This window comes from Plectropomus leopardus, chromosome 11 (genome assembly GCF_026936395.1).
Source record: "Plectropomus leopardus strain MGB_pleo_1.0 chromosome 11, ASM2693639v1, whole genome shotgun sequence".
NCBI classification, from domain to species: domain Eukaryota; kingdom Metazoa; phylum Chordata; class Actinopteri; order Perciformes; family Serranidae; genus Plectropomus; species Plectropomus leopardus.
This window is the reverse complement of record NC_142186.1, coordinates 10,194,572-10,214,041: the sequence shown is the minus strand read 5'-3', so window position 1 is coordinate 10,214,041 and position 19,470 is coordinate 10,194,572. Positions and strand designations below refer to the sequence as shown.

Sequence of the window (19,470 nt, the reverse complement as noted above, 5' to 3'; positions counted from 1 at the left end):
CCCCCCTCCTCCCTCCTCATTTCTCCCTCCCTCCTCACCGCCGCCGCACTCTTCCTCCTTTCCACACATACACTGACATACACCCCTCCTACTCACCCCCCCTCGCCTCGTCTATCTCATCTCCCTCTCTCCCACTCTCCCTGTGCAGGGTGCGAGTCTCGTTCTGCCACGGCGTGTAGGTCAAGCGATGGCTTTTTGATCAGCTCCTGTCCAAAGCCATCAGGGTTGAGAGGCACGTAATGGAGAGCGGGGTGACAAACAGAATCTGGGGAAGGAATAAGACTGCCAGTTTCCTATTAGGGGCCGGCCTAAACGGCCTCGGCCCCCCCACACCCACCGCCTACCCCCTCCCGACCATTCTCTGCTGCGAACCCACTCCTACACTGCCTAAATCACATGAGTGAAGGGGCCTGTGATTGGACATTAGTGCCGCAAATGACTGCCGTGATTGCCCCCTCTTCCCAAACTCACATCAAATAAATAAAGAAATGTGTGTAAATAAATAGAAGGAGGGGTGTTGGAGAAATGGGGCTGGTGGTGGTGAGGGTGGGGAGCCTGACTGGTTTCATCCCCTTCTTTTTCCTCTCTCTCGTTTCATCGCCTCTCTGCCTTTTCTTATCTGGTTTGTTTGGCTTTGACATCGGCCAAATGGTGAAGCTCCACGAGCCTGACAGAGAGTTTTATTGATTTAACAACCGGCAGACTCACAGCAAAGCAAAGGGAGAAGGCGGAAAAGGGGGCGGAGAAGATAGCAGAAGTTTTGAAAAAGGAGTGATATGTTTCTACTCAGCTCCTTGCCAAAACGCTGACGTGTCCGCTGGTTGTATTTCATTTGGTATCGTTTACAAAAATCAAGTCATACACAAAGTTAAGCCGTGTGTGAGGGAGGAATGCTTTGGAGATGATCTGTACTTAGGTCGATAATGTTGTCCCGTTGTGAGGCCCAGTTTTGTGTCGAGGGCGTTCACCGCAGTCTTTCCATCAGAAAAACATCATGTCAAAGTGTCTCCCTTTCTGCTTAAAATCTGTGAGAACTAGTGTTAAACCTGAGCACAGATTGCAAATGCAAAATCTGCAGTCTTTATATACTAGGTACAAATCAGAATAGGTGCTTCATGGGTGCTTTAGTTGTGGTAGTCCTTCAGGAACTCTCTTATTTAAATAAGAATAATAATAAATGAGGCAGGAGAGAACAAAACACACTTGAGCTCTTATCCCTAATAAAATAAAGGTCTCTCTCTCAAAATATATTTGGTAGCCTGAGACATGAAAACCTTTGATAACACCTTTTTTTATAGAACTATAAAGTGCCAATCCATTTGTGCATTCTGCATTTTTAAAAAAGGCTCTTTATAACATCCAAAGGGGCTCCTACAACCCTTTTTGGTACTTTACATATTTTAGATCCCCTTTTTGTTACAGTGTATTAACCATATGTGTAGGTATTGTGAGATCAGTGCACTTGAATGCTAATTCTTGCTTCCACGGTGTGTATTGTTGGTGATCTGGCATGGCTGGTGGCGGGCTTGATCGCTGCTGTTTCTGACAGTGAGTCTGCAGTGCTATCCTGGCCACGCTGCCGCCTGTCTCCTTGATGGCGGCACGTCCCCGAGCAAAAGTGACAGGCGCTTTGGCGCCCGTGCAGATGGCCCTGCTCACAGCCATCACCCGCTCGGCAAACCAAACCGCCAGGGACGGCACGCCAGCCCTGCCCCTTCCCGAGCCCGCCCCTTTGCTGCTGGTGTTGCTCTGCATATGTGCGTCCAGGATGAGAGAAGGAGCTTAATCTGGTCGCCCGTCAGAATCACACATCTTCAAGTTGAAAGAGATAGAGTTGATGTGTGGCTCTTAATATTTTTCCTTGTGCTTCAGATTTTTAGCATCCTGTCAGAATGGATGCAGCAACTCAAAAGAGACGAGGGGGATCATTTATTTCAGACGAACGTTTCATCACTAATATTGTACATTTATGGTTTGCGAAACCGTCCACTTGCTGCCTGTGATTTTTACAGATGTCTGTCTCTGCCAGTCTTTTGTCTGTGTGCTTTTGATATCTCCCTCTTTGTTGTTTCCATGACAACATGGCAGGACAGGCATTGATTGACAGGGATCGTCAAAGGGTTCCCTGGCGACCTGCTCATTGTTCGAAGCCCCTCCCTGCTGCAGTCTGTTTTGTCACTCACACAGTGATATTTCTGATCTGCTGCTTCTCATTCCTGCTGTCTGTGTGTGTGTGTGTGTGTGTGTGTGTGTGTGTGTGTGTGTGTGTATGTGTGTGTATTAAGCACTGCCAGCTATCGGGGTTTAGCTATTTTTTGGCTGCAGCCATTGCGAGTGACTCACATAGGTAATTCCTACTGTATGTTTGCACTGTTAGTGTGGGCTCATGAAGAACGGATAGCCGTTTCTGCAGGATGCTTTGTATATTAAATGGCTGATATATATTGATAGCCTCCTGTTCTTGAAGCGGGTTAGCGAGGGGGAAGGCACTGTAACAGAAGACACTCTGCAGATGTGTTGTAGAGAGTACAGCACATAATGCTAATCTGCTGTGTTAGGGATTTTCAGGAGTTTTAGAAACTGTCTCGGTCTCAGTCTGTCAGTGGGATTGAAGCGCAGCCAGGTTCTCCTGTAGTGCTCTCATTTCACTGAAATCCTGTCAGGCGTTAGGGGAGTATGTTGCTCATTTGGAGAAGGGTGTATCAGTAGCACACAGCGAACTCAGACTTATAGGCAATATTATGGTCGGTGGCTTCGGGTTTGCACTGTAAGAGCAAACATGCATGAGCTGCAGAGTGCGTAAAGTACACACATAGGCATGGGGAGGTGAGCATGCGGGCAAACAGGCACTTACCGAGGCACTCACACGCACACACATGCACATCATCGCGCAGTCACAGTCGACGGTGCAGCTGCTCACCTCCCCCACCTCCTCCACCCATCTCCTCTCAGGCAGCAGTAAATGTTGCCAGTGTATATATATCAGGTATTATGTCCACTTAGATTATGATATGACAGGTTAGCGTGCCGTTTGAAGCTGACAGCACATCTGTTTCATCAGGAGAGACTGATACTGGCATCTAGGACACACATCTCACCGTGCAGGAAGGAGATAAAGGAAGAAGCTAGGGGGCCGTCTTTCCTGTCTCCCTGCCTCCCTCACCCTCTCTCTCTCTCCCTCTTCTGTCTCCCTTTTCTCTTACACCCCGTCTCCCCGCCCACCAAACCCACCACCTCCTGCTCACTTTTCTTTCTCCGCCGCACCATCGTCTTTTCATTCACTTGTTCTCCCTCTAACCACCTCCTGTCTCTCCTACTTACTGATGCTTGCTGTGTCTTCCCTAGCACGCGAACACACTTATACTTACATTACGTACACATGGTCTATCCTTCTGTCTCATCTGCCTTTGTGCATTTTACCTGATAGATCTCAGCCTTCTTTAGTTCCCTCTCCTCTTTTAATCTGTCTTTTTGCTAAGCTGTGTCCATGCCATTTTGGATCACAGGACAGCAGTAGTATTTTTCAAAATGCCCCAGACTCCTTCCTTCAGCAGTCATTGTGGCATTGTCACTCCAAGTACCATTGTTTTGCCAGTTCCTGCCTAATAGCTCAAATGACAGTGACCTTCAGCTCTTCAGAGAGGGTTTAGGAAAAGCTGCAGTATCTCCAAATTAGTGTTTTGTTTCCCCCCCCCCTAATCAGTTGCATAACCTGAGCATGTGAGGAGCTGAACTTCACTGACTGGATGAGTGAAAGGCAATAAAGCTCTGGAAAGAGAGAAAGAAAAGAGAAACAGGGGGAGTTAAACATGCAAGCATGCAGCTGGCTAACAAGGCCAAACAGCCAGTCATTTCCTGGGGAACATGAGGCATGTGTGGAGGAATAGGGAGTTGGGAAGGAAAAGGACAACTGTCAGAAGCTCAGTGATTTATTTTTCCCTTGGAGGCTTTTTTCACCACTGGCTTTCAGAGCCACATGTGTGCGAAATACACACAAATCCATGCATGCATGCATACGGACACATACACACACCAACAACGGATGAGAGTAAAAGCCTACATTTCCCATCATTGAGTATTCATTCCATGTTATTTTGACAGTGGTCCTGTTGGTGGGCTCTAAATCTTTAATTTCACTGAGCTGACCTCTTTTTTATTCTCCTATTTTCTCCTCTTTTTTGTCTACTCTCTTGCTCTCATTCTCTCCAGCGTACATGCCCGAGGACGAGCTTAAGGCAGACGTTCATGATGAGGAAGAGCACCTGCAGGATGACGGCCTCTCATTAGATGGCCAGGACACTGAGTTTCTGTGCAACGAGGAAGAGGAAGATGTGGACGGAGGCCAGCCGCCTAGTTACAGAGACTCTCCGCTCAGCAACGGCACCAACCCTGATGCTGGATACGGGTCCCCGCTCAGTGATGCCAGTGACCGACTGACAGACTTCAAGAGCACCTCTTCCAGGGACGGTCAGGAGAGGGAAGGCACGGCTTTGCCCTTCCGCCCCAACAACGGCCTCTCTTTCCAGGATAGCCTGGCACAGATGAAAGCCGTCTATGCAAACCTCATCTCAGATGCCTCTTGGTCCAGCATCACAATGGACATCATGAAATCCAAGCCTGCTGCAGCTGGCAGTGTCAACAGTGCCCTCACCACTCCAGAGCCCACCCCTACCGCTTCTGTCTCCACGACTACAACCACAAACAAGAGCAGTGCCGTCAACTTGACTAGCAGTCACCATAACGGCAGGAGCTCCAGCACCACTGTCAACCACACAGGCAGCACGAGTGGCAATACCAATGGCACAGCTGCTAGTTCTGTTAGCAGCCACAGTGCAACCAGCTGCAGTGGGAGCAGCAGTGGTGGGGCTAGTAATGGTAGTGGTGTAGCCTATGACTGGCACCAGGCAGCACTTGCCAAAACTCTTCAGCAGACCCCCTACCACCTTTTACCAGAGCCCAGTCTCTTCAGCACAGTGCAGCTCTACCGGCAGAACAACAAGCTGTATGGTTCTGTTTTCACTGGTGCAAGCAAGTTTCGCTGCAAAGACTGCAGCGCTGCCTACGACACGCTGGTGGGTTTAACAGTCCACATGAATGAGACGGGCCACTATAGAGATGACAACAAGGACAAAGAGGAGGATCAGGGAAAGCGCTGGTCCAAACCACGTAAGCGCTCTCTGATGGAGATGGAGGGGAAAGAGGATGCCCAGAAGGTGCTGAAGTGCATGTACTGTGGCCACTCATTTGAGTCTCTGCAAGATCTTAGTGTTCATATGATCAAGACCAAGCATTACCAGAAAGTGCCTCTCAAAGAACCAGTGCCAGCCTTGGCCACTAAACTGGTGCCCACTTCAGCTAAAAAACGAGCTATTCAAGATGCTATAGTATCGCCATGCTCCCCGGACTCTCTCCATGCTGGTAGTGGTGGTGGTGGGAGTGTATCCCTTGGGGATGTTGGCAAAGATGCAAAATCTGCAGCTAACCCCTATGTAACACCTAACAACCGCTATGGCTACCAGAATGGCGCCAGCTACACATGGCAGTTTGAAGCTCGTAAAGCCCAGATCCTCAAATGCATGGAGTGCGGGAGCTCCCATGATACACTGCAACAGCTAACTGCCCATATGATGGTTACTGGTCACTTTTTGAAGGTTACAAATTCTGCGTCCAAGAAGGGCAAACAGCTGGTGTTTGATCCAGTGGTGGAAGAGAAGATTCAGTCTATCCCACTGCCACCGACCACCACCAGACTTCCTGTTCCCAGTGGTGTTAAGTCCCAGCCGGTATCCCCCGCCCTCTCCTCTGGCTCAGAGGAAAAGAGGGAAGGAGTTGAGGATGAAAAGGTTGAAAGTGGTGAGCCAGTGGAGAGAAAAATCAAGGAGGAAAGAGATGATTCAGGTGAGAAATCTGAGTCTGACGCCACATCATATAAATACCTTAGAGAAGAAGATCTGGAGGAGGCACCTAAAGGAGGGTTAGATATTCTAAAATCCCTTGAGAACACAGTATCCAGTGCCATCAGCAAAGCCCAGACAGGCACACCCACATGGGGTGGCTACTCTAGCATTCATGCGGCCTATCAGCTGCAGGGCGCCATGAAGAGCTCTGCTACTGTCTTACCCCCAATGGTCCAAAGTGTCCAGATGCAGCCAATGTTTAACAGTGGGCTACGAGGCCTGGTAAATGATCCCAACTCAGTCATCCACTCACCTCGGAGCCCTTCCTCCCCTACCCCCCTCAGGAGCAACGTCACTGCCATGGAGGAGCTAGTGGAGAAAGTGACTGGGAAAGCTGCCACTGTGAAGAAAGAAAAGGAGGAGAAGATGGTGAGCCTGGAACGATGCCGGCCCCCGTCATTAGTAAAATCCCCCTCTCCTGCACTGAGAGAGCAGAGAGAACAATTGGCATCTCCGAATGACCTGTCTGTAGGTAAACCATCGGGTATGAGAAGTAGCAGTCCAGGCAGTGTAGATTCAGAGCTCATCTGCAAGAAGGAGCCTAAAGAGAGCCTCGTTGATGGCCACACCAACCATTCAAAGAACAGCTCTGAGGCGTGCCAATCTCCAGTAACTAATGGCAACAGTCTTGGCATCATCACCGATCACTCACCGGAAAGTCCATTCATCAATCCTCTCAGCGCACTCCAGTCAATCATGAACACGCACCTGGGTAAGGCCTCCAAACCCGTAAGCCCAGCTGCAGACCCACTATCTATGCTTTATAAAATCAGCAACAGCATGATGGATAAGCCAGCTTTTAACCCAACTCCTCAGGGCAAGCCAGCTGAGCCTGTCAACCACTATCCTATATATGAAAACAGTGACCAGCCAATAGACCTGAGTAAAAATAAGTCCACCATTAACAGCAACAATAACAACAACAACAACAGCAGCAGTGTACTATTGACCAATAGTAGTGTAAATGGTAACAAACCCCTCATCTCCCTCCCTGACTCAGTCTCCTCTCCTCTGAGAGAAAATGCTCTCATGGACATTTCCGATATGGTCAAGAACCTCACTGGAAGACTGACGCCCAAATCTTCAACTCCCTCCTCCATTTCAGAGAAGTCGGACGCAGACGGCAGTGCATTTGAGGACGCCCTCGAGGACCTCTCCCCAGTGCAGAAGAGGAAAGGGAGGCAATCCAACTGGAATCCCCAGCACCTCCTCATCCTTCAGGCCCAGTTTGCCTCCAGTCTGAGGGAGACCTCAGAAGGTCGCTACGCCATGACTGACCTGGGCCCCCAGGAAAGGGTCCACATCTGTAAGTTCACAGGCCTCTCCATGACCACCATATCCCACTGGCTGGCTAATGTCAAGTACCAGCTGAGACGGACTGGGGGCACCAAGTTTCTCAAGAACATGGACTCGTGCCAGCCTGTGTTCCTCTGTGGTGACTGTGCCTCCCAGTTCAGGACTCCCTCCTCCTACATCAGCCACCTGGAGTCTCACCTGGGCTTCAGCTTGAAGGACCTGTCCAAACTGTCAGCTGAGCACCTTCGGGAGCAGCAGGCTGCCTCAAAGGTGATCACAGACAAAATGACATTCGGCAGCCCCCTGTCAGCCTTGACCACGGCAGAGGATGACACAGGCTCTGTGTACCAGTGCAGACTTTGCAATCGGACATTCGTCAGCAAACACGCAGTCAAACTGCACCTCAGCAAGACCCACGGCAAGTCTCCAGAGGACCACCTGGTGTTTGTCACTGCTTTGGAGAAACTGGAGAAGCTAGACAAAATGGAGAAGGTTTAAACGGGGTCTAGAGCTGAGCGTAGAGACTGACAGCTGTGGAACTGACTAGAATTTCATTGCACTAAAATGACATTGTTCACAGTTACTGCACTGGGCCGAACTGAGCCGCCAGAAAAAAAAAAACGGTCTTATTATTTTTTGTTGTGATAACTGCCTGACTGGACCATGTCTTTTCATGTTGATTTGTTTTTGTTTTGCCAAGCTTTTTTACACTTATTTTGTAATATATTTATATGCTATTTGTCTGATCTGTGCATGTATTTTAGTGAATCAAGGTTAAACACAAGATTTTAATCTTTTCATGGCAAAAATACAACTACTGCTTCAATGGTAAAAGTGGTGAGTGGAAAAAGAATTGGTGGAAGAGAAAACTGTATAATACTTGATATGAAGAAGGTGAAAATTAAATGTATACACCAAAAGAATGAAAGAATACCCTGAAAGACTGAAGTAGCACCTTAGACAGTTGAATTTTGAATTGTAAAGAGAACATGTTTTGAAATATCTTGCATTTGTCAAAATCAGATTGATTTTTAAAATATTGAGGATTATCATTTCCCCCCTTTCTCCTTTTTGGGTTCCTGTCACTGCAATGTTTCTGATGACGAATGGCCTGCTCATAAATCTGTCAGTGTATTAGAAAAAAGATCACGTGAACATTTGGAAAAACTGAAATGCTGCTTCTGGTTACGAGTCAATCAGTGAAAAATGAATGGCCGTCAGTATGCAAGTTTGCTCAAAAAACTTTTTCCTTGTTGTGAAGTATCACCTTATAGCAATTTTCCAGTTGTATGGTTTGTTACAACATTCTCTTTCTAAATTGTGTCGCTTTATTCAACTGTAAAGAGAACAGTCCGTTACATGTAAATGATTACCAGTGAAAATGTCAGTACTCCATCAGACATATCTTACCATTTGAAACGGCTCAACATTCTTTGTATCTTAAGGTGTGTGCATTCTCTAACTTTTATATTGTCATTTTATATACAAAAATGATAAAAAATAAAAACAGATGGTGTATATAGATATATGCTGTAGAGCTACAAAATGTCCTTTTTTTAAAGAAAATACAAATTTAGCTTCTCTGGCTTGGTTTACAGAAATGATTTTAATTATACTTGCATCCAATTTGATGCATGAAATGGTGTGGAAAATAAATAAGCGATGCACAATGACTATACATTTCAATGTTTTATCGACAATATTGTAAAAAAAAAAAGAAAAAAAAACTTTTTAGCACCGATTAGTTTGTTTCATTTCTTTCTCAATTGTAAAATAAACCCCAAAGCAGTTGTTAACAGTCATACATTTGTGGTTGCGTGTTCATTTGTCATGGTGGTGTACCAAACTCAGCATGTACAAAGTCTCGCTCTGTAGCATAATTTGCTTTGCGGCAGATTAAAGCAATCACACCCAAGTAAATCCTAACAGTGTAACAGGATTTTTTTATTTGGTTAAGCGTTTGAATTGAGAGGTGAGATTTCAAATGTTATTCTGCAACAGACCTGCTTTTGTGTTCGAAAATTTTAAGAGAAAAGAAAAGTCACTTGTGTCATACTCATAACTGATGACTGGGCCGCATCATACTGCCGATGATTATTATAATGACGAAGATGACGGGGATGATAAGCCTGTAAGGGTGTCTATTGTACTGTACGGAACTCATGCTAGGCTTGTGACTGGCCTTTGGAGGGCCCGTTCTCAAAGAATCAGTGTTATATTAATGACGGCAGTGTACTTTTGCCTGTCTTCTTGGAACAAAATCAGATGGGTGTCTGTTCTTCTTGATATAGCCTCCTGACTAGCCACACTGTACCAACCAATGATGAACACAGCTGTTCATTTGATACACGAGGAAGCTGTCGTCTTCTGTGATCAACTGCATCACTGATAACAAGAAAATACTGCATATCTTAACACTATGCCTTGAAAAAGTGACATTGATATTTTTTGGGGATGGGGCAGTGGAGGAGTGTAACTGTAAAATGTATCATTTAAATTTGCTTTTTAAAGCTTTTTGTATCATCGATCAGAGCCAGAGTCTTAAGGACATGTGTACAGTAAATACCAAATTTTCAGTATCTGTATTTTATCAGTATTCTACAGATAAAGAGGTTAGGGTTAGGGGGTTAGGGTTCCCGCAGCTAGCTCGTTATGGTCTAAGGTTAGTCACAAACTATGCAGAAAACCACTGCCATTTCCCTTTCCACTTCATTTAATTTGTTTCCATCTCTGAAATGTTTGTTTGCATAGTTGCTTGCAGAGCATGACAGAAGATGTCCTCACCTTTTCGGGTAATCAAGCAGCTTCTACATCACCTAAGTACGTCAATATCCTCTGTTTCACTTCGGCCGCAGCTTTTTTAGCCACTTTTTCAAGCTCTCTTTGCTTTGTTGTGTTCTATGTTATGACTTCTTTCAGTGTTCACCATAGCTTGAACACTTAGCTTTGGTGAGAGCTGAAAGTAAGTCATTGTGTTCAGTGACCTCTGGATGACCGCCCAGCAAGTTGTGGGGTTTTCTTCCTCAGGCAGCCCTGCAGGTGAAGCGTCTGCATCAGGAATTTGATCTCTCATCTCGCCCTCATGTCTCAAGTTTCTGATAGAGTACTTACAGTGCCAGCCTTTGTATGGATGACGCCATGCTGCAGTGTTATGACTTCCATTCCTCACACTCACAACGTGTCTCGTGTCGGCTGAGTCAGTCACACACACTCGCTCTCCCGGCTATATTAGCGTGAGTGTCTTTGTGCAATTACACACCTCCTCGATCTGGCTGCACCTCGCTGTGTTGATACATGGATTCAGTGACAAAGGAAACACAGGCAGAGGGCAGATTAGCCCCGGCTGAAGATGCAGCTTCCTCGGAAAAAGGGGGCTGCTAGAGTTGGGTTATAAAACAAACAAGGCAGATAAACAAGCAACATTTGGAGGAGATAGTGTTCCCTGCACACCAGAAATAAAAAAACACCTTGTAGGTTTAATACCCCACAGCTAAACCTGTAATTTTGCTGTGCCGTCAGATAGCTGCTGAGCCGATAGAGACTCTTTCCTGCTTTGTTAGAGATCAGTGCACTGTTTCCTGTGCGTATTCTATGTAAATTACATGCGATAATCGCCACGCACGGCACAATGCTGGTTCCCGTGGTGCAAACGGAAACCGAGGGTAGATAAACGCAGGCTGGGCAGATTTGCATAGCCTTTGTGTTTTGGGCGCTGCTGAACGTGAGCCCTGAGGATTGGTAGGGATTTCCTCAAGGTTTTGTATAAGTAAATGCCTGCTTCCTCTCAGGGCTGGGACCATTATGTACAGCAGACAGGGGTGGGTGTAGACAGAGGGCACAAACGGAATAACAAAATTACCTGGGCTGGTGGGAAAACGGGGAGGAGGTATTAACCTGCATAACTCGCATCTGCCTCTGCCGAGATAGAAAGAGGGTGTATTGGTGTTTGCATGAGAGTGTGTACTCTACTTCACACTCTGATTCTATACATTACATCAAGTATACTGAGTATATTTGTGTCACCTGTGAGACAATAATGGAGGTGTCACTTTGGAGTCACAGAGAGAGAGAGGGCATGTTGATCCCAATGCTTCTGATGTTCACCTCTAAAGCTTCAAGGTGTGTTATTACTCTCAATGTGTGTATGCTCAGTGCAAACACATGCTCACACCTGTGGTTTCAGACAAGTCTTTTGTTAGGCTTTATATGTTCATGGTACTTGTTCCCTGTTTGTATATGATAGCGGCATGACGATCATTGTCGAAAACAAAGACAAAGCTCCTACTGAGGATCCTGGCACGCATGTCTATAAAACCTCCAACTTTGCACAGAACTCCGACGTATAGTTTAATACCCTTCCAAAATACCTCAAACCAAACAAACAATGTCTGACAGAAAATCAGCAAACAAAGCGACAACGACAACGACGACTGAGAGCCTTTGCACTGGATCAGAAACTAAAGTCGGAGAAATCTGTTTGGATCCTGATAAAACTCCTCATTGTGGAGATTCCATTCAGGAAGAAGTTATCAGTATTCACATTTTTGCACAAGATACCTGCCTCAGTCTATTTTTATGTTGATTTAAGTCAGTTTGTAGGCTTAATTCAATTATGTTACTCAGTTTTGTATTTTAAAATGCACATGATCTGTTACAATTCTGCTTTCCATATACACAGTAACCAAAACAGGTTCTGTTTAGGAGGTGCTTTAAATTTTTGAGACAGTGTACAGTTCACAGGCACTGGAAATGGGTATATACAATACCACAATTCATATTTATTCATCTCTTTTCTCATAACAGCAGACATAAGTTTGGCAACTCACACTTAATGTTAGGGTGCTCACAAAATCTGGGTCCTTAATGGCTCATCTCCAGATAAATTAAAGGGAAACTTCACCCATTTCAAAATTCATACATGCTATTCCAGTGGTCTAAGACAGCCCAAAAATATTGATAAAAATGAACAACTCCCTCCCCAATCCAAAAACTTGAGTGCTAAAACTCAAATTTGTGATGTCATAGGGTACAGTATATAGTCTGGAGCTGCTCCATAGACAATGAATTGGAAAAGATGTTCTGACACAGAGAGCAGCAAGGGGAATTTTCTGAGTACATGCGTACATTTTCTGTTTCAGAACACTACAACATAATAAAGGTCATTTGGGCATGAAAAAAGAAAATAAACAAACTGTGGGTCCACAAAATCAGGCTCTGATTCATTATCTATGTAGCAGCTCCAGACTTTATGACATCACAAGTTTGAGACTTTCTTCTCTGGTTTCTACATTTGAGAGGGTAGCTCATGTTCAGAGATCCTGATTGAACTTTCCGACTGTAAAAATAAACTATTTGTTTTAACTTTAAAAAAACAGAGTTAGTATCCAGACAGCCTTCATTTTTTAAGTTGTCTAAATGTAATTTAATTTAATTTGATTTGAATAGAAAAAAACAACTTGTAATCATCAATTTTGGAGGTGTTCTCCTCTAACTTTAACAAAGATTACCTCAAAAAGCAAAACCTTGGCACACCTGTAAGTCGACGGGTGTGTAGGAGAAGATCATGGGCCAACCAGATGAGAGCAAAGAACTCCTGCACACCATTTTTTACACTTGCAACAATCAGAAATTTATTGGGAACAACGTTTCGGTGCAGACCTTCATTAGGATATTTGTTAAGGGTGAAGAGGTGGGTGTGCTTTTTTCTGTGCTTGTTTCCTGTTTCTTTATGTGCGTGCGTGTGTGTGTGTGTGTGTGTGCTTCTCCAGGTGCCACCCTCCTCCTCACCTTGCAGAGAGTGATTGAGCACACCTGTGCTTTATCTGCTCATCAGGAGCATGGAGCAAACAAGGTCTAAAGAAGCTAAATGTCGGTGCCAGTGGCTCAGTTTGGCAGCATTGTTGCTGTGTGTCGGATTAAAGACTGAAGGAACTAATGCTGTAATGCACAGAACTCAGTGACCTTTGCTGTCTTTTGGAGGGAGTGTGTTAAATGTTTTGGTGGAATTGTTTATAGTTAAATGAAGTGCCACTTTCTTTTAAAGAAAGAAGATTTTTGTAACATTTTTGAAGACTTTTGTACATGTTTTATGGCTATAAATTGGGTTTTTTAGCCTTCATTAGATAGTACAGCATGAAAGGGAGTGAGAGGTGCAATTACATGTAGCAAAGGACCAAGGTTGGAATCTAACCTGCAGCCACTGCAACAAGAACACAGCCTTTGTGAGGCACACACACCAGGTGAGCTACTGGGCCCCCCTATTTCTTTTGTAAATAAATCACAGCTTTCATTTATATAACTTACTTTACTTGTCTTTTCCCTTTTTTCCCCCAGTTATTTATTTGTTGTTACTCCCCTTATCAAATGATATTACATGAGTTTTCAGAAAAAATATTTTGTATTTTTAAATATTTTAAATGACCTGATGAAACTCTCTGCAGAGAGGCTATATTCTCAGTTAATTTATGATTATTGCAAGCGTAGATGACAGTGTGCAGGACTTCCTTGCTCTATCAAAGGTTTCCTAGATTGTATATAATTTTGCATGTAGGCTCTGCAAAGGGTTCTTCCAAGAACTGTCTCCCAAGGGTTGATATATTTAACTCTGTATATTTTACATTTACACAACACATATGGTACTTTAAAAAGGATGTTAAAATACATGTCATTCTGAAGTTAACCCATTTTTTCAACAACAAATCTGAGAGTTTACCTTTAGTCCTTTGAAACCTGAGCCAATTGGCTTGATTTCTTAAAAAAAAAAAAAAGCACACAAAAAGAAGGCAATGATCAGCTTAAGCAGAAATAACCCAGAAATAAAAAAGAAATTTGTGAAAAGTACAAGAAAAAATCAAACAGGAAAATTAAAAACAACAACAGAAAAATGGCCTGAAAAAAACTGCTTAAAAAAGTTAATATTCTGTAAAATAATTTTAAATTTGTAATTACTATAATTAGTTCCTCATAGAAATTTCCCCTAGCTTTTATAAAAAAAAAAAAAAATTCTAAATCTGCTAATTTCTTGGAATTTGCAGGGCATTTCTTGCCAAGTTGCTCATGTTTGTATTGAAATCAAACCAATTTCAAAGGTCTAAATACTTGGGATAGGCATCTGAAAACAGCACAAGAAAGGTGATATCGCTCCAGGTGTCAGAGGGTTAACTAACCCTCCTATTGTGGTGTCTTGAATTAACTACACAGGTAACTTGATGAGGTCCATTGCAGTCTGCTCACATGTTTACAAAAAAGATTCATATTTATTAACACTCATGTATTCATTTGCCTGTCTCTGATTCATACACACTGAAGAAGACTACGTCATTTCAGGCACCAGTGTGATACTCATGCCTCTGGAACCGAGAGAGCAGCACTCCAGCTGGTGTCAGTAGCAGTGTATTTGTGTTTCTTTGATGGACACGCAGCACTCTTTCATCAAGGTGGGTTCATTTTGTGGTGGGAGGGTTGATGTGACAGAGTTGTCTTTGGAGAATGATGGTGTTTGACAGCAGCAGGCTAACGGATGTAGGAGATCATCTGAGTCTGCCAAGCCTTTAGTTATGATGTGGTGGTGGATGAGAACTGCAGGTGTGTGTCGCCAGGCCCTTCATCCATCACAAGCCCGGACAAAACACAAAGAATACAGGGGGGATGAAATGTTTCCTCCATCTCAGTGGATGAGGGATGTGGTTTTACAAAACAAGACGCGATACCCATCCATTCTCTCCTGACACTGCACTGTAATTTTTTTTTCCTTTTATCCTTTTTTTTTCTTTTTTGGGGTGGTTTATTTATTGTGTATCTTTTATTTCTTCATTTCTTTCATTTATACATATAATAAACCGTGCATGTTGATATAAATTCTTTAAACATATCTGCTACATATTTTTTTATGTACACCTCTCTGTCTGCATATCACCTAATCTATCTCTATTTGCGTGATCACCTGGGGACATGTCTATAGCTACAATAACCATCCATATATGAAAGATTAATGACATATTCCCTATTATCCAGTGTGTATATGTATGATTCAGTCATTGACCTCCCAGTGGTTTTCTGAATATGAGAACTACCATGTCCCTGTCATTTCCTATTTCAAATCAAAGAGGTCAACACGGAAAATGTCTCAAAACCAATTTGTGTTTCAAAAAGACCCTTGAGAAAAAGTGGCTTGTGTTGTGTTTGATATGCACAAAGACACTTATCCCTTATCTATCTTTTCAGAGAGAAAGAGAAGGAGATAGAGGGTGAAGTGCTCCAGGAATCAGTGCTGCCTCCGTGAGATATGATGCTGCTTGATTTTGATCATTGACATTTGCTTTTTCATGCATCCCGAAAAACAAGGCCTCCCTTCCATTAAGGAATTATTCAAATGACCTTCAACAGTGCATGTTTTCCTACAGTTTTGTTGTGGGAATATGAGAACACATACTGACATCTCAATTACTTATGCAAGGCTCAGAGTAGGCCCAGTGGATGCAATCACCGTGTGTGCAATCCTCAGTCACTCCGAATCACAGAGGCTCCCGGACAGACACACATAATTCAGACAAGTCAGACAGGATTTGCATACAAAGACTAAAAACAAAAAAAAGGAGGGCATAAATAAAAAATGCACCATCTTGAGCAGGAAGAGAAGTTGGAGAATTGAGGGGAGGGAGGGTGGAAGGGGAGACCGGTAAATTGTTTTAAAAAGGTCTTGCATGTCGTGTTGCGTATGTAAAAGGGTTGGACCGATATACAGAGTTGATACTGGCCTTTGGCATTTGGTTTGGTGACGTATGCCTCTGAATGAAAAAGAAAATTATTATCATTATTGACAGTTAAATATATTATGTAATGATTCCTTGGTTTCATTTTTCTTTTTTTTAAATTTTATATATAGCAGTTTAGAAGGGGAAAAACATTGTTTGAAATATTTTAAGCGTAAATTTCAGTATATTTGATGCATTAAAGACGGGTATTTAATAATCTTGTTGGCAGTGTTGGTCAAACTCTTCTATTTAAAGGCCCTCAGTCATCAACCCCCACACTCTCACACTGGACCAGACACTGCTGTCCATCTTTATCCGCTTAAAACCTGAGTTTTTTCTCCTTCCGCCCTTCTGGAGGTGACACACTGTCTCATCGTCGCATGATGGGTGGGGGGTGGTAGGCGAGTGGGTGAAGGGGTAGAAGGGTTGGGGTGGTTGAGGGCAGGCGGAGAGGGGGGGCGGGGTGGGGTGCACGGGAGGCTAACCCAGCATCACGTCATTAGCGTTGCACAGCGGAGATGCAGGGGCACCCTGACACATGTCACGGACAGCCAGCCGAGAGCCCACGTATGAAGCTGACACGCTGCGCATAATTTATCCTGTGACACGATCTGCATGCCGAGTTGTTGATCTGTTGTGTTTGGTTTGGACATGGGCGCTCTGGCAGTGAAGACAGAGGGGGGTTATTATGCAGGTGGGGGGGGGTTGGGGGTTGGGAGAGGAGAGCGAGGGCGCAGAGGTGGCAGAGTGTGTGTGTGTGTGTGTGTGTGTGTGTGTGTGTGTTTCGAGGGGCGGTGGATGGCAGCATCTTGGTGTTGCACACACTGAAGGGGCGACACATTTGTCATGTCCACTGAGAAGCAACATATACATAAACAAGTGCATTCAAATTCACTAATACAGACACCCGGGCTCTAACACGCACCAACACACACACACGCACATTCACACTTTGGTGATATGCATGTTGAGTCACAGTGAAATCACAGCCATAATCTTGTCCCTTAAGACATCTGTTCGTGAGTGAAAATGACTAATATCGTTGACATGACCCTCTGTCATTCCATTGGATGGGATTGTTTTCCGAGCACTAGCTGCAGCGTGGTGTTAAAGCACCGCTGACACCGCTTCTCATCAGCTTCACATGATTTTTGCTTCAGTGAGTAAAGCGTTAATTAGATGTGTTATATGTTGATGTGTTTGTGTGTGAGATGGTGCATTTTAGTGAATCAGTAAATAGGTGTGGCTATAAAGGCACATATGGACAGATTATGGCCAGTGTTCTTGATAAATGTGCATGTGTGTGTTGATGTTTTACAAATTAGTAAATATGAATGTAATATCAATTAGCTCATGGTTAGGATTTACTGTTATTTGTGAATTACTGTGAGTGTCTTTGGAAAGTGCTCATCACGCATCAACTACTCCTGCCCCCCCCCCTCCTGGCTCGTTTACATGAATTATGCATATGACCAGTCTTGTTAGAGGAGCCCCTCCCTCATCACGCTCCTAATCCCTGCCGTTGCCTCAGTAACCAAAATTAGACATGACTGTGAGGTTCAGTATGGGCCCTCTGGGCCTTTTTCTGGACAGGCCTCACCCCGAGCGGACATGGATGTGGATCTGGAGGTCTTATATGCCTGTAGGTCACCTGTCCATTGATATTACTGTTTTAATGCTTGTGCTTGATGAGAAATATTAATTTCATCTCATCTTGTTGCCATGAACCCTAAAGCTGGTCAAACAGTGTGTGAATTCATCCCAATCGCTTGCTATTTGACTTGCAGTTTGGGAGAGATCACTGAGCTTCATTACGCACCTACACAATCAACTATTGACTCTTGGACAGTTAGGTGGTGGTAAAAAATTTGTCTTGCAGTTTGAACAGTTTCATGGTCCAATTTCCTTCATGCCTTTATACTCAGTGGTGGAACGTTATGATGTTCATTTACTCAAGTAGTGTACCTAAGTAAGAATTTGAGGTACTTGTGCTTTACTTGGGTCTGTTCTTTTCATGCTACTAACTTTTACTCTACTACATTTTAGAGGCAAATATTGTACTTCATTACATTTATGTGACAGTTTACTTTCTTCACAAATAAAGATTTTTGCATAAAAAACAGAGGAGTTAATAAAATATGTTGATATGATGTTTTGTCGCAAATTAAATTACCAAAAAGATTATACAAGTACAGCTGCAACAGTTAGTTGATTAATGAATTACTCGCCAATGAATGAATCAATCGCCAAATATTTCGATAAAAATTTATGAATTTGTTTTTCTACTTTATTAAAAATATTTTTGAGTTTTGGGTTGTTTTTCCTATTTTATTTCAAATAATTTTGAGGTTTTTGGTTGTTGTTTTTTTCTTTTATTTTTTAATTAGATTTTTTTGGTGTTTTGTATTAATTAAAATTTTGAGTTTGGGGGATTTTTTCTTATTAATTTAAATTATTTTGAGTTTTAGGGGTGTTTTTTTGGATGCATGTCTGTTTCTTAAAGATGTTTGTGCTTTTCAATGCAGGACTTGTAATTATAATAGAGTATTATCACGGGGTGGTATTGGTACTTTTACTTAAGTAAATGATCTGAATACTTCTTCCATCTCCTTTCTTTATGTTGTAATCACTATGGCCTTGTCTTGAGACTGCTGCGATAAACCAGTCACAAGCATCAAATTAAAACAAAGTCTTAAAGGTTACAAACAAGCCTGATAAAACAGGTATGTTATTATACATTTAAATGTAAGACCCAATTATCTTTGACTCTCTATTAAAAATGCAATCTGCAACTCTGTGCTCTCTCCACCTGCAAAACACCTATGTGTCTAACAAATAACTATGACAACAAAACTGATTGTTACCCTGGTTATTTTTCAGACTCGATAATTTACAGGTGTTCCTTAAATGCCTCACAGTGTAACCTAGGTTTTGTGTAACGCTCCAGTATGTAGATGTTCCCTAAACGCCTCACAGGTAGAGATGACGGCAGAGACGCGTTTGGTCTAGTTTCCTCTCAGTTAATGCAACAGACGCAACATGTTTATGGTCAGAAACTGTTTTTTACAGAGGTATAAACTGAGTGGAGCTGGCGTGTTGCCAGAGAGTGAGAGAGAGCGGAAACTGCAAGCTGCTGGGTGGCTATGTAAGACAACTTCGGGAGAAACTCCGGCTGCCGTTTCCTTCCTAAATATCCAGGTGAGTTAGCTGCCTGCGGCTAGCGAGTTAGCATCAAGTAGCCTAGCTGTTCAGAGAGAATTTAACTGTCTGTTACTTTACCTGAAAATGTTTGGTGAAAGCTAAAACCATTCACTATATAATGTCTGTGTGATGTAAAGAAGACATAGCTGATGGTGATGAGTTTTTAGCTGCTTAACACGGTCAGCATTGTGTTGTTCAAAGTCAGCCTAAATGTGTTTATGTACTTTTCACGTAATGTAACTTTTACACCTGAGCGAATTTGC

General features: G+C 43.4%; 1 protein-coding gene and 2 long non-coding RNA genes across 5 annotated transcripts in view; all 3 read left to right on the top strand.

Moving 5' to 3' along the window:
* The window catches only part of LOC121946175 (teashirt homolog 1-like), a 41,092-nt gene extending 32,037 nt beyond the window's left edge, over nt 1-9,055 (top strand). For both annotated transcript variants that reach the window (XM_042490644.2, XM_042490643.2), the window contains exon 3: nt 4,210-9,055. In XM_042490644.2, coding sequence (XP_042346578.2) covers nt 4,210-7,751 — 3,542 coding nt within the window. In that variant the 3' untranslated portion in view covers nt 7,752-9,055. The remainder of the gene's footprint in view (nt 1-4,209) is intronic.
* Nucleotides 9,056-13,120: 4,065 nt separating this feature from the next.
* On the top strand, nt 13,121-16,269 carry LOC148188204 (uncharacterized). Of its 2 annotated transcripts, none has more exons than XR_015778054.1 (3): nt 13,121-13,492; nt 14,565-14,689; nt 15,477-16,269. It is a non-coding gene; the product is annotated as an uncharacterized LOC148188204 (long non-coding RNA). The 2 variants fall into 2 exon arrangements; XR_015778055.1 differs by having other exon boundaries at nt 14,562-14,689.
* A 2,699-nt stretch (nt 16,270-18,968) lies between these two features.
* Nucleotides 18,969-19,470, top strand: part of LOC148188203 (uncharacterized) — a 38,264-nt gene continuing 37,762 nt past the window's right edge. The window contains exon 1 of the long non-coding RNA XR_015778052.1: nt 18,969-19,204. This is a non-coding gene — a long non-coding RNA (uncharacterized LOC148188203). The remainder of the gene's footprint in view (nt 19,205-19,470) is intronic.